This window comes from Lichenostomus cassidix, chromosome 3 (assembly GCF_008360975.1).
Source record: "Lichenostomus cassidix isolate B80296 chromosome 3, HeHo_3.0, whole genome shotgun sequence".
NCBI lineage: Eukaryota > Metazoa > Chordata > Aves > Passeriformes > Meliphagidae > Lichenostomus > Lichenostomus cassidix.
Genome location: NC_139483.1, coordinates 41,027,972 through 41,041,814, shown reverse-complemented (window position 1 = coordinate 41,041,814; position 13,843 = coordinate 41,027,972). Strand labels below are relative to the sequence as shown.

At 42.4% G+C, this 13,843-nt stretch overlaps 1 protein-coding gene across 2 annotated transcripts in view; it reads left to right on the top strand.

The window, feature by feature from the left end:
- URB2 (URB2 ribosome biogenesis homolog) overlaps positions 1–12,569 on the top strand; it is a 75,527-nt gene extending 62,958 nt beyond the window's left edge. Inside the window, exons 9-11 of one of the 2 annotated variants that reach the window (XR_014850826.1) lie at positions 7,260–7,351; positions 9,947–10,275; positions 11,297–12,569. Coding sequence is in view for 1 of the 2 variants with exons in the window: in XM_085055456.1 (XP_084911582.1) it covers positions 7,260–7,351; position 9,947 (93 nt within the window). In the remaining variant the exon portion in view is untranslated. Of the gene's footprint in view, positions 1–7,259; positions 7,352–9,946; positions 10,289–11,296 lie in introns of those variants that run through there. The other variant, XM_085055456.1, reaches the window with a different exon arrangement.
- The last annotated feature ends 1,274 nt before the right edge of the window (positions 12,570–13,843 follow it).

Below are 13,843 nucleotides of genomic sequence, written 5' to 3'. Positions count from 1 at the left end.
GAGGCAGGGGTGTTAGAAAAAGACCTGGAAAATGGGATCGATAAGAACAAGCATTTGCAAGGCAGCCCAATAATGAAGGAGAAAGGAGACATGGATTAGCCATGGTGCTGTGTGCAGAAGGACAATTAAGAGCCTGAGGGAGGGCAAAAGTGTCTGTGGGCAAGCAGAGACACTAGCTCTGGGTGTCCTGTGAAGGGTTTGGCTGGCCCTGGCACCAGCTTTGGGAGTCTATTGATGCCATCCTGGATCTCAGTGGCACCAGGCAGCCCTCCTCCCACCCTTCCTATCTCTTCTGCTGGAAGGGAACATTACCAGTGAGTGTTCTTCCTTCACTGGCAGGGGCTTGGTGGTCAGACTGCTACTAGGGGAGGATGTGCTGGACATGATGGGGAAGCTGTGCTGAAAGCCCCAGAGGCAGATGCCAACTATCCCAAGGTGAAAACAGCTGCAGCAAGGTTACTGATGAGACACTGCATCAAACTCACCCCCAGTCCATCACACCCCAGCTCAATGGCAGTCACAGTGCAGGTCAGGAGACAAGGTCTGTGTCCAACAGAAAAAGAGTTGTCTTCTCTCAGACATAGGATCATGAAAATGAGGGGCTTCTCACCAGGACTAATTGCTGGGGGGGAAAGAGTAGGAGTCACTCATCAGTGATTCCCAATGAGTGGCTGAAAAAGGCAAGTGGAGATTTTCCCCTTGCAGGAGAGTGAGCACCTGGCCCTGTGCACAGGCATCCTTCATCTCTTCTGCTGGAGTGTCCATCTTTTCTCCCTCTGAACCCATCCACACTTTTTCCTGATGTGTTCATAGTTGTCTACTCAAGGGCGCCTCATCTGGGAGGTGCAAGTTTTGTTACACCAATGTGCTCAAAAACCCAGGGATTAACAGGGATTAAGCAGATCCACATTTACACTGCTCATACTGCTAGTGATTGTATTGCATGCTTTGAAATCTCCAGGGGATATAACTCTAGGTTTGCTGTTCCCCAATGAAACTGCTTCTCAATTAAAAAGCAATCGCATTTTCTTAAGAGGAAGGAAAAATGGCTCTAAGAACTATTATTAGCAGAGCCATGCAGGTGGATTATGGATATAAATTGAATGTAATTGAATGTTCTGTAAGGGAAGAAACTTTTGATGTGAATTTATGGATTAGGTGATTTTGTTTTCATACTGGGCAAGGAAGTATATATGTGTGTGCGTGTATGTATGTCTGTGTTTTAGGTGTGGTACAGGTAGTTAATGCTTTGAATGATAACAGAATGTGATTATTCCTGCTTTTATGATTTTCTGGGTTTATTACTCTACTGCCTTTCTGGACCTGAAGCCTGCAAATATATTAAAGGCAGAATCTTAGCCAGGAAGCTGTCAAACAACTGTATTTCAGCAAAACTTACTGTCATGCCTGGATGGCTCTGTCCCAAAGCTAAGCTCCACACCATTGAAATAGCATGGCAGAAAATGGCATATTGAACCACACAAAGGTATGGATCAATGAAGTCATTAGCAAAGTGACCTTATGGATGGGGGAGACAATGCAGGAGCCCTGTGCAATGGAAGCTCAGGAGCCCTCTTTAAGAGCAGGCTGTACAGTAATGACTGGTAATGCAGAGAGCATTACATTAAAGAGACCCTTTACAGACACCCCGCTATAATTGAATTTCCAGGAACAAAAGAATTTTCCTCTCTCTTTCATGCCAAGGTTTGTTGGATCAGTCACATTGGCAATGTTAGGAGCCTGGTTCAGGGAAGGCAGCCCTGTTGCTGTCACCATGGGTGCTGGTCTCCTTTCATGGGCATGGTTATCCCCTGCCCCTGCCTGCTGCCAAGCTCAGGGTGAGCACAGGGTAAGGCCCCTTAGGGGACAGGCAGAAAAAGACAAACAGCAGCTTTCCAGAGAGCACGTGGCACTATGAAGCTGTGAGACTTTATGATCAAGCTGTAAACTGCCCCCCGTAGCATCCCTTGGCTGGCTAATATCTTGCATAATAAATGGAATGAGCACAGAAAGATTTACTGATTTGAGTTTTTCTGTCCCTATTATGAATTCACCAAGTGGAGCGAGGTACACATCAAGTCTCCACAAGGCAAAGTAAATAAAATAAAATGAAAATCTAATTTTCTCTGGATTCCTACAAGCCTTTAGGAGAACAAGAAGATCGCAACAGATATTTGTTTTCCTATAGATTTCCAATCATACTTTTTTTTTGCCTCATATCACTTCTACATACTCAGTGCCTGTTTATTTCATCTCCATTCCATAAAAAGGGGAAAATAAGTTGGGGGGAGTCTAATTACTGAAATTTAATTAAAACAATTTTAAAATTACTTAATCAATTTTCTAACAAGTGATCTTTTTGGTAACAGCTGTACACAGGCAATTTATTAGTTAGTGAAGCCAACCTTGTTTTTTAATACAAACAGACTAATTAATCAGTGGTTAACTCTCCTAATGACCAGCTCTGGCATGTAATTATGGCTGCTGTCATGAAGCGTAATAGCTTATTTCCCAGGGTTATTATGCAAATTGCCGACATTGACCACTCCGTGTGAAGTTTAAAGCACTTTCCATGATTATCTCTCATTTCCACATTCTCAGGACATTTTAGAACACATGTTTTTCCTGATGTGAGAAGTTTTATGCAGCTTTTCAGTTCATTAGCACATTTCTGGGAACTCTGGAGTGAAACATCCCTGTTCTTTCTGGTTTTAATTACTGAAGGGGAAAGGAAGAAGAAAAAAATGTTGATTTCCCACATTAGAAACCTGCTGTATGCACATCTTTTTGTATGGGGCTGTGGACAGAAAGAACCAAGATCTCCAGCAGGCAGAAGTTGGAGAAAATTATTTTAGCATTTAACTTATTTAACTCATTGAAGTCCGGCACATCCAGTGAGGTGAGGCAGACCTTTGTGGAGGAGAGCCAAGAGCTCCCCACAGCTCAGTAGAAGGCAAAAGTCTGAATGCAGGCACATAGGGAAAAAAGCTCAATGTAAGACTAGCAGGAGAAGGCAAGAAACCTCGTAGAGTACCCAAAACTCATAAAAGTGGACTAAGAGCTGCTTCTGGTTAGAAAAAAGGGAAAAGAAAATACCACACAGATGACCTAGTCCTGACCCCGGTCTTTCAAAGGCTTTGGGACAATGACCAAGTTAAGGGTAATACATGGAATAATAGCACTTAAATGAGGCACAGGCATTGAGTAGTGCATAAAAGGTGAATATGCATATGTGGAACATATGTGTATGTACATGGCCAGTACTCATGGGCAGGTAGATGGATAGATGTGTGTGTACAGCCAGCCTGTAAATCACCTCCCTGCCTCTCCTCCTGCTCCCCCCATGGTAATTGCCTGCTGGAGTAGAAGGTGCATGCACAGGAACCCTGGGGCAGCCCCTTCTGCTTCCCGGTCCTTAGCCAGCCCTGTGCACATTACAGACTTAAAGATTATTTTTAACAGATCTAACAAACCTGAAATGTCCAGCAACAGATGCCAAATTTTATCATCTCACTGGGGTTGGCAATAAAGAGGTTCACACAAAGCCAGCAGGAAGGAAAGCAGAGAGAGCAGAGGGGGCTGTTAGAGAAGAGACAAGTGTGAGGCAGTTGTGGGCAGCAGTCAGTAGGGCAGTAAAAGCTAATGAAACCTTGATGTACAAACCACACCGATCAGAGAACAGGTCTTGCATTCCTATCTCCCATTTCCTTGGCCTTCACACAGGAGCTGGTGGGAATAGCATGCTTGTTTTTGTAGATAAACATCCCAAATGAGCATCTCTGTCGGCCCACTGATGTGCAACAACCCTTCAACATCCCTAAAATGGAGCCATGAACTTCCAAGCATTTTCACACTGCTAGCCCTCCCTAGCTTTGTAGTATAGAAAAGGCTCAGGGCTGGCTTTGAAGGTCTGAGCCAGCACAGGGGAAGAAAAGGAGGGAGGAAAGGAAGGGGGAGAGAGAGAGAGAGAGAGGGAGAGGGAGAGGTGGCTTTTTACCAGAGCCCATTTCTATCCTTTTAGACCATCCGTGTTAACCTCAGGAATGTGAAGGAAGAATTGAAAGGAAGGATTTGCTTCAGTGGACCTGAACTACACATGAATCTGAATTTCTGCTGCCAGAGCCATGCCTGTCCATTTCTTTGGATGAAGACATCCAGTCCTCTTTCCCCATCACAAAAATCCTTCCACATCTGCAGCCCGTTGTGGGGTTAGCACACAGCTGGGGAAAAAGGAGACTGTTTCCTTATAGGATTGTCCCGGTCCTGACTAGGATTGAACTCATTTTGAGAAATTCAGCACTCTTCCACCACTGGAGAAGGCAGAATAAGCTCTGGACATTATTTTTGGTGAAAAAATAGTTTCTTAGTGGCTCAGCATCCAGAGCTGGGGTGAATCCAGCTGCCACTTAACGCAGGCACCAAACCCAGAAAGGAGCAGAAGAGCAGCTTTGCTGGCATGCTATGGAGGCTGTGGATTTTGTCCTGGCTGCTCAGACTGCAACAAGTTAAAGCATGGCCTGACAGCCTGGGCATTTACTGCAAGATTGCATGGGCTGTAAACAGGCTGCAGACGTGCCAGTAAGTGCTCTTCTTGCTGGGCAAGGATGACCAAACCTTTTGTCAGGGTCTGTGCCTGCCCTCACGCTGTCACTGGAGACAACAGGAAGGATTTTGCTGGCATCAGTGGCTTTCAGCAGGTGTAAAAGCAGCCTCCTTCTGCAAGGGCAGACACCTGAAAGTTGCATCTTTCGAACACCAGGAAGTAGCTGAGATGTATGGCCTGTGTGCCACTGTGACTAGAAAGAGGAGAAGGCAGTCTGCCTGACTCCAAGGCAGGACAGCAGGAGGTGTGCTCAGCTGGCTGAACATTGCCCTACATGTGTATTTCTCAGTTATCGCAAAGGTTTTATGACTCAGATGTTGTGAAAAGGGAAATTATTGCATTATTTCTTGTTTGTGTACCACAGCGTGTATCCAGGAGCACAGATGCTCTCACAGTTCTTGATACCAACAGAGCAGAGCTTAGTCTGGTCCAAACCATTACTTTTTTTACCAAGCATCAGGGGCTACCACTCCCCCAGGAGCTGGCAGAAGCCAGCGGTTTGGTAACTGATGTTACACCTCCCATTAGAAAGCGCATGGAATTAGGGCAGCCATATATTTCCTCCAATTGGGCTTTGAACCAGAGGCATAGAACAAGCATAATTTCCTCAGCAGGCTGGAGATGTAATAGGAAAGCCATCTAACAGGTGAAAAATGAAATGGCCCCTGACACGGGCAGTTACTCCCTCCCGCCTGTCACAGCTTTCCCCACTGCTCCCTGAAGCCTCTGTGTAATATAAATTGTGCTCATTTCACGAGCTCACTGCAGGCTAAACAGCTGTTAATCGCCCTCGACTGTGCTGCTGTAATCATCTGCAGACATTCAGCTCCTGCTAGGAGCATCTCCGCACTGCTGCTGCAAGACAGCATTCCAGTACGTGTTGAGCTACCCAGGCTGCTGGTAGTCCAGGCTGGGCTGCAAAACCAGATGCTGCAGAAGCACAGGCTTCACTGTGAGCTGTCAGGGCTTGCTGGCAGGCTGGCTACCTCCCTGTGCTGTCATGAGCACGACCACCTCGCTGTGTCTGTGCGTGTCACGGCTGCTGCTCTTGGCAGTGGAGTGCATGTGCTTGAGACAGCAGGCACTTGGCACTTGGAGGGGGACCATGCTTGTGATTCCCTGTGACGGTCCAGGTTGCTAGCAGACCCCGTGGAGTTTGGTGAGAAGGGAGCATGCCCACCCCTGCCACGGCCTGGCCTCACTGCCTGGGAGCTGATGAAGTGGGTTTTGGCTGCAGGATGAGCCCTGCAGAGGGATGTATGGGTGGCATGGGGATTGAATGTGTGTATGCTGGATGGAGAGGCAGATGGGTAACAAGCACAGGCTGCCAGAGGTGGGTAGTAAAAGCCTTGTACAATAAGTACATTTTTTGTTACATGTTCTCAAAGAAGAGCCACTTCTTTGCTTTTGCTGTGCCTTCCCGTTGTGGTCCAGCATCACAGGCATGGCTTGATGGTTCCCTGGTCCTGGAGGAGCCCTCCTCTTTCTACAATGGACCACTCTCAGAAGCACTTCAACACCACCAAGGATGCCTTTCCACAGTCCTAAAATAATTTAAATAGGTTTCATTAGCAAAAGAGGATCTGCTTTGAAAGACATGTTTTTCTTTTATAGACGTTCCTCTTTGTGGTTACCCTATCCTAACACTCCAGTCTTGTTTTGGTAGTATTTAACTGAAACCCAAGTGAGCTTCCCCTGCTCTTGTTTTCTCTCCCAGTATGCTTTACTTCCTCCCATAAATATCAACCTGCATTAAGTGAATACAGTCTTCTTTTAAATACCTGATATCTTCAGTGTTTGCTGTTTCGATTACATCAGTGCCTAGCTCACTGTTCTACTTACTGTATAAGCAAGGGGCTAAGAAATTTGTTAAATTTCAAAACAAAATGCATCCTTAGGCCTAGACCTGTATGACTGATGAGCTACATGATGTTGTGACTATGGCTTGATTAGACCTTAACATTTAAAATAAATTAATCTGCTTTAAGTAGTGCTTACACATTTTTTTCTGCCTCAGTCACCATGGCATGGTGGAGCTTGATTAAAAGAAAAGGATATAAAAACCATGTTCCCATACATGGTCACCCAAACTGAATTTGCAATGTTTAAATACACTTGTCTGCTTTGCCTTCATACTAATTAATCACAGAGCTGAGCTTCCCCATTTCCTGTTAGCTAGCCAATTAGGCAGCACAGCTTACAAGCTCTAAGTCAAATATTGGGCAAGATAGCTGTCTGTCACATTTGAGAAATAGATTTAGGAGTTAATGCTCTGTCCCCAGATATGTTATGAGCAAAAAAATTGGCCTAAATGTATAGAATCAATTAGTTACTGTGCACAATTCTGCCAGTTTTTCTCATTCAAAGCACAAGGTAGTTAAATACATGCCATTATCTCCACTTTTCTAGATTCATAGATCTTAAGGACAAGGGGGTAATTAAGATCATCTAGGTTGACCTGTAGTTTAATACAGGCTAAAAACTCTGTTCTGATTATTCCTGCGTGGAGAACATAATTTTTGCTTGAGGAGCAGCACATCTTTTAAAAAGACAGCTAATTATGGTTTGAAAACATCATGTGTTACAGAATCCGGTACATCCCTTTAAGCTGTTTGGATAATTAGCCCGGTTGCTAACATTTTTGTCTTGTTTCTAGTCTTTCAGCTTTCAGCCATGGAATCTTATTATGCCTTTACATCACCAGATTACAGATGCATCTGCCACTAGAAATCCCTTTCATAATGGTTGGTAAGTCAGGATCAAATCACCTTTTGTCTTCTCTTGAATAAGCTAAAAGCATTAGGCTTTGTTAGTATTTTACTGTAAAGCCGGGTTCTTCCATCTTGGATTATTCTTGCAGCTTCTACCTGAACCTTTTCTGGTTTTAGCTTTTATTAGGCAGGCACAAAATTTCCTTAGAATTGCCAGAACCCGTAGCTGGCAGTTCCCTAGCTGGGGACTGCATCCAGCCTCATGTAGCTCTGAATTAGTCATTAACTCAGAAAGGAGGGTGCATTGGGCATGGAGCTTAAACTTGCCTTGTTCTGGAGTGCAGTGATGGTGGTTTGAGTGTCTCTATTACATTCACAGAAGCTAAAATCCAAATCAATAACACAGAAAAATTTAGTAATTTAAAAATCCAGCTTTATGACATCAAAAACCTTTAAAAGTCAAATCATCCTGTAGAAAGAACTTAAAATGCAAGGCATCACAGTAGTTTTGTTTCCCTGCAGCTCTAAGTAAGTAAAGAAGAGGTAGAAAAGTTCAGAGAAGTAGAAAAGTTCAGAGCAGGATAAGAAGAATGATCACAGATATAGTGAAAATACTTTCATTCATGGAGTGATTAAATAGACTAGACTTTGTCAGCTTGGAAAAGAGCTGATTGAGGAGGGAAGGTGGCAGAATGCAACAGAAAATGAGGCAGAAAAGGTGAATGGCAATGACTGAGTGCAATAATGAGGGAGACATCGAATGAAAAGACAGAGTGAACAAAAAGAGGCACTTTATCTGTCCTCTCACAAACTTGGATGTTTCCTGTCCTGTGGCTTGTGTGGCTGCTAAAAGTGTATACATATTCCAGAAGCAAACAGGCAAGGGAAGGAAAGAAAGATCCAGTAAAGGCCCCCAGTGCCAGCCCAGACCACTTGGGGAGGCATGTAGGGCCCAGAGGGGTTGGAGGGGAGGTACAGAGAGGTACTGCCTGTGTTTGCACTGCTCGGTTGTTTGTGCTCCAGGCAAGCTGGCCACTGCTGGAGGGTCGCTTTGGAGGGCCTTTGATTGCACTCTTTCCAGCTGTTCTCATGGTTTTAAAATGGGAAGTGTAATTGGGAATTTTATACAGTTGCTTACTGCATGCCCCAAAAACCACACAGCTGCCCAAGAGAAAAAATGTTGCACTGGTAAAAAGAACCAGACTGGTTTGAAATAGGCAAATGTATCTGAATACAAATGCACACACACACAGAGGAAAAGGAGATAGTAAAGAATATAAATTAGAAGGATGGAAAACCAGGAAAAGTCTTAATGAAGTGACAGGACACCAAGAAAAACATAAGGCAAGAGGATGAATGGCAGTAAAAAAAGTTTTTAGTAGGTCTTGTAGTACAAAAAAATCCTAACAATGATTCCAGTCTGTAAAAACATGTTTTTAATGTGGAAATGTCAAATAGTTTCAATATATCTTGTTGTTCCAAGCTTTTTTTTTTGAAAAGTCTGCATGAAGAATTCACAGAGGGCGAAGATGAAATCTGTTCCCTTCCAACAGTAACTTGGCAATATGCAGAGCTAATAAGCCGGCTGTTTTTAACCAGTAGGTCTGGATGCAGCAAGAACTTTAAAGAGCTGGATGAGGAGACGTGTGGGCTATTAAAGTTGGTAAATCATGGGAATGCTAGAAAGGCTTGCCTCAAGAAAAAGAAGATACAGATATTGGTAATTATAGACATATCAGGCTGACGTAGATAGTGAGCCAGAGCAAAATAGTGCAATTTCATTAACAACAAGGCAAAAAAAAGAGCTACATTTAACAGTAATCAGTTTAGGCTTAAGGGAAACAAATTGTTACATACCATCATGGTACCATATCTATTTGTTTGGTGGCAGAGGTGTTAGGAATAATTTATTCATATTTCTCTAAAGTTGTTATTGAAACAATTTTTTTTGTATTGACAATTATTACAAATAACAAGTCATTTAAAATATGGTAGCCTACTCGGTCTAAAACCTGCTGTTGAGTGTATGGATATCTTCAGTAGGAATCTGTTGGCTTTCTTGACTTGTGCTGTCTAACAGACCAAAGTTGCTTGACCTTGGCTGTATGAATGAGTTAAAAGCAAATCTACAAATATTATTGAAGGCTGGGGAGTGAGGCTAATGAAGACAAACCATTGAGTCAAATTACTCCTTAAAATGGGAGCTTGCAAATCCTGTGTGCTTTAGTACAGCAAAAAGTGAAATGGTTCATGTAGGGAGAAGATGAGTCGGCTGCATTTACAGAAAGGAGGATGCTGCCTTGAGTAACAGCAACCCCAGGACAGAGTTGACCAAAGCCTACATAGCTACACCAAGAACAGAAGTCAGATCCTGGAGGGCTTGAATTTACAGTCTTAACAAGAACCAACAGTTTGGAGCTGCAGCTACAAAGCTCCATTTCGAGTTAAGATTCACTCTTTTCAACACCAGGAGTTCCTAGCCATCTAACTGCTCAGTAGGGTTTCCCTCAGACTCTTTGTCGCCATAGAAGCATATAAAGCTCTTTTATACAGGAGGTCATACGAGAAAAGCAATTTTCACTTTAATAAGTAAAAATTTCTGTATGCCTACTCTTTTTGTGCTTCTTTACAGACCTTCTAGAATTAGCCCATGGAAACCTCAAGAGATCAAACTGGCCCATTGATCCCTTCTGCACACAAACACATTTACAGCTGAGTCTCTGAAATGGACACACTATTGCTGTGAGAGTTTCACTGGATTTATACAAATAATTTCTCCACCTCCATGGAATTTCCTCTTGTCCCCTGCATAACCATTCTGTTGCATAGGATGCTCAGCTGTGTGCCCAGGCTGATCACCCTCATCCTTTTCGGTGTCCTGCAGTCCAGCTTTTATGTATCACTGTGTTCTTTCTTCCTACAGACATGATCTGGTTCATACATTACGAATTCCCTGGACTGGTATGTATAAATGAGTTGCCTCCTTCACTTCTTCATACTCTCTTATTTTTAGGCTCAGCTGAAACATTATCATTGATGATTTTAATAATTTATTTCAGACAACAGTATTAAATGCAGCTAGCTTGCAAACTGATAGCAAGCAGAGATCTTTATTGCCCAGCCTAATTCCTCACCATCTACAAAGACTCTTTGACTTTGAAGGGAGATGGATCCAGATTTGACCAAGCAAATTATGTTTAGGATTAGGATTGCAATTTTGTACTTAGCTTGTTTTTCCTGCTTGGACTGGTAGACAACACTTCTGTCTCAGTTATTTCTATAACAGCAATAAAGGACAAAGCCAGGATTCAATTAAGTCAAAGAATGAAAGGCAGAAGAAGTGTTCTTCAGTGGTGCAGGATTGTTTCTTTCTGCAGAAGCACACAAAGTGCCTGTTTGTTGTGTGTGCAATTGCCAAGCCGAGAAGTTACAGACAATATTGATTTGGGCCTCCAGCTCTTTGGAAGCAGGCACTGGGTGGAAGCCAAGAAGGCTGAAGTCTAAATGCAAAGTCGGTCGGGCTCAATGAGCCATTCTTTGACAGAGGGGACCCTTCTTTTCAATGTTTGCACCTGTGTGTGCTCTGTGTGTGTGCATACGGAGCTAACAGGAGGCAGCATTGTCCAGACACCACAGCAGGGAAACCAGGGGAAGGATACTCCCCACCAGTTCATGGTTCCAAACTCTCTTGTTGGGTTGGCAGGCAGTCCGTGTGAACTCTTTCCTCTTTCCTAGCCTAAATTTAAGCGCTTGAAATGGGGATAACATGATGCAAAACAGGTTGAGGGTGGTTGGAGGGGTCTAAACGAAAGCTGAAAAGTAAAAACGTACTAAGTTTCACTATGAAATTTCATAAATACTTTTCCTGAATTTTGATGAATATTAGCTTCTCACATAGTTTCATGGCTGTGTAAACCACAAACCTTCTTTCACCAGCCATGAGATGACTTAATGCAAATTGATTTGGTTTTTATTTTTTCAGGTAAGCCTTACAAGATTCCACAAGGATTGCTTGACAGTGACTTCACACAGTGAAGAAGAAATACAACTTTGCCAGCCCTTATGGGCAGAGTATTTGGACTAGGTGTGGAAGGTGAATTCTCCATAACTACAGTTTTCTGCCATTTGAAATGTTTCTGTCATGTTCTCTTTCTGATGAGGGGAGCTTGATGACAAAGAGAGCATTCCTCTATCACAAAACTGGTAGGAAAATGTGAATTTGAATTCTCTTTTCTGCCTTCATAAACAATACAATTTACATAACAGCATTTACATGGCTTATGACTCGATCTGGTTTTTATGGCCTGTAAATGTGGCAAACATGTGCCAAAGGGCAAAAGCATTCCCAGAGATCAATATAATACAAACAGCCTTGCACAGCCAGCCTGCAAGAAAAATGTGATGGTTGACAAATTCTTTGCTCCCTGCAATACTCTGGGTTCTTGGCTAACCTCAAACATGCATCAGTTAAAATCTGTGTGGATGGCAGGATTTTTCTCACATCGGCATTGTCTGACCTCTCCATTTCTGCTGTATATCTGTGTCACCTCCTGGTTGCTCTCTCTGTAAAATAATCCTCCTTAAATTATTTAGATACATATTCTGCCTTCCCCTTGGCTGCTGTTCTAATTCTGGTGAGTGAAATGACCTCAATTAGAAATTCTTGCTAAAACACACAACATCACTGAGAGGGTTGCAGTTTGTCTTGTCCCTTCTTGCATTTCTTAAAGCCCCATTTTGTATGTGTTTGCTTGTCTGCAACTCATTAGCTCCTGTCATTACTTTCCCTTAAAACAAAACTAACTAGAAGATAATTATTCAGTTTGCAAAAAGGAATTAAAAAATGCCATAATTAAGGTTACAGTTTTCCTTTTTATATCCTTGAGGGGATACTTCTGTTCCCTAATTATATAATCATACAAAACCAAGTGCCATACCCACATATGTGTATGGTTTATATCAGAGGGGTTTTTTTTATTATTTCATTAGAAATGCTTCCAATTTATGGCAGCAAAAGCAAGATTGGTATGATGGCTGTTAATTTGTAACTCAGAGCCTTTTATTGTTGCTCATGTTACTATACTAATTAAGACATGCAGTATTGAATATCTCTTAACCACTCTGTTTTAGTATCACTTCCAAATCTGTTTTGTACATTATTCTTGTGTCAAAATTAGTAATAACATGGCTCCAAAAGTAGTTGGTTTTTGACAGAGAGAGGACTTCAATTTATCAATTCTTGGGAAAAAAAAAAAGATATTTCACCCCAGCACTTACCTACTACAATTTTTTTGGGAAATTATCTGGAACTTGCTCTGAAACTTAGTTCTGTAGGCCACCAAAATTTTTATCACACCTTTACTTTTTAATTCACCCATCTGAAACTTCTGGTGCTTCCTCATTCATTCTTCATTACCCCTGAGAAAATCAGGGCTGATAACATTGAACTCTGACCTCTGCATGAACCAGGGCTCTCCTTCATGTAAGGCTTTCCAAGGTCACCCCGGGCTGTCACATCCATGTGATCTGAAGCTTATTGAAAAATTGCCTCAATTTTTTACCTCATCTTTCCAAAAGAAAGATGTTTTGTGAAGAAAACCCACGTCTGTCTGACATGATTTGCCTTTCAAAAAACTCTCCTGACTTATGATTAATAAATAATTCTCTCAGAATGTACAGTTTATGGTCCAACTGTTTGATCCCTAATCTCCAATATTAACTGGGGATTAACTCATACTTGTCTGGCACTTTGTGTCTGTATCTTACACAAGAGGCTCTTTTGCATTCTTGCATTAATCTCAGTACTCTCTGGTTTAGATTCAGTATCCACACATGTCCTCCACAGGTTTGTTGTTAATACATTTTTTTAATTAATTCTGAGGCAAGGAGAATATTTAGTTGTCTTTTTTTTCCCCCCAAAAGCTCTATTTATCGACCCATTATTTTTCTGCAGTTTTCATTCCTCCACTATGCTGATGACATTTCCTGTCTTTAATGATGACATTTCCTTTCTATAAACATTTTTACACCATTTACTTGGTTGCATTTTCCCCGCTTTTGCTCGTCATGTTCTAGTGTTACTCATGCTTCTTCCAATAAACTCTGAAGATTGCAGTGCTGTTATTTTTTCTGTACCCACAGTTAAGCCATCGTTTCTTTACTGGAATTCTGGAAGTATGGCCAAATTCCACGCTGATAGCATTTATTGGATTTGGCAAATGAAAACCAAACAAGCCACATCCGGCAATGGATTCATATGTAGACAGATTGCAAAATCAATCTTATATTTACTTCAAATATTTACTGACGTCAAAAGACACCTTTCTTCTTCCTCCTGCCTTCCCCACCTCCTTTTCCCTCTATGTTTTTTTCTACCATACATCACCATATGCTGTGTCCTGGACAATGTCATGAGGCATCATCTGCTGGCATCTGATTCCAGTCACCTTCTTGCTCCTAACACCAAACACCTCTGGCACTCATGTTGAAGGTTGCTGGGTGAGCATGAAGGACTACTGTCTTCCCCTCG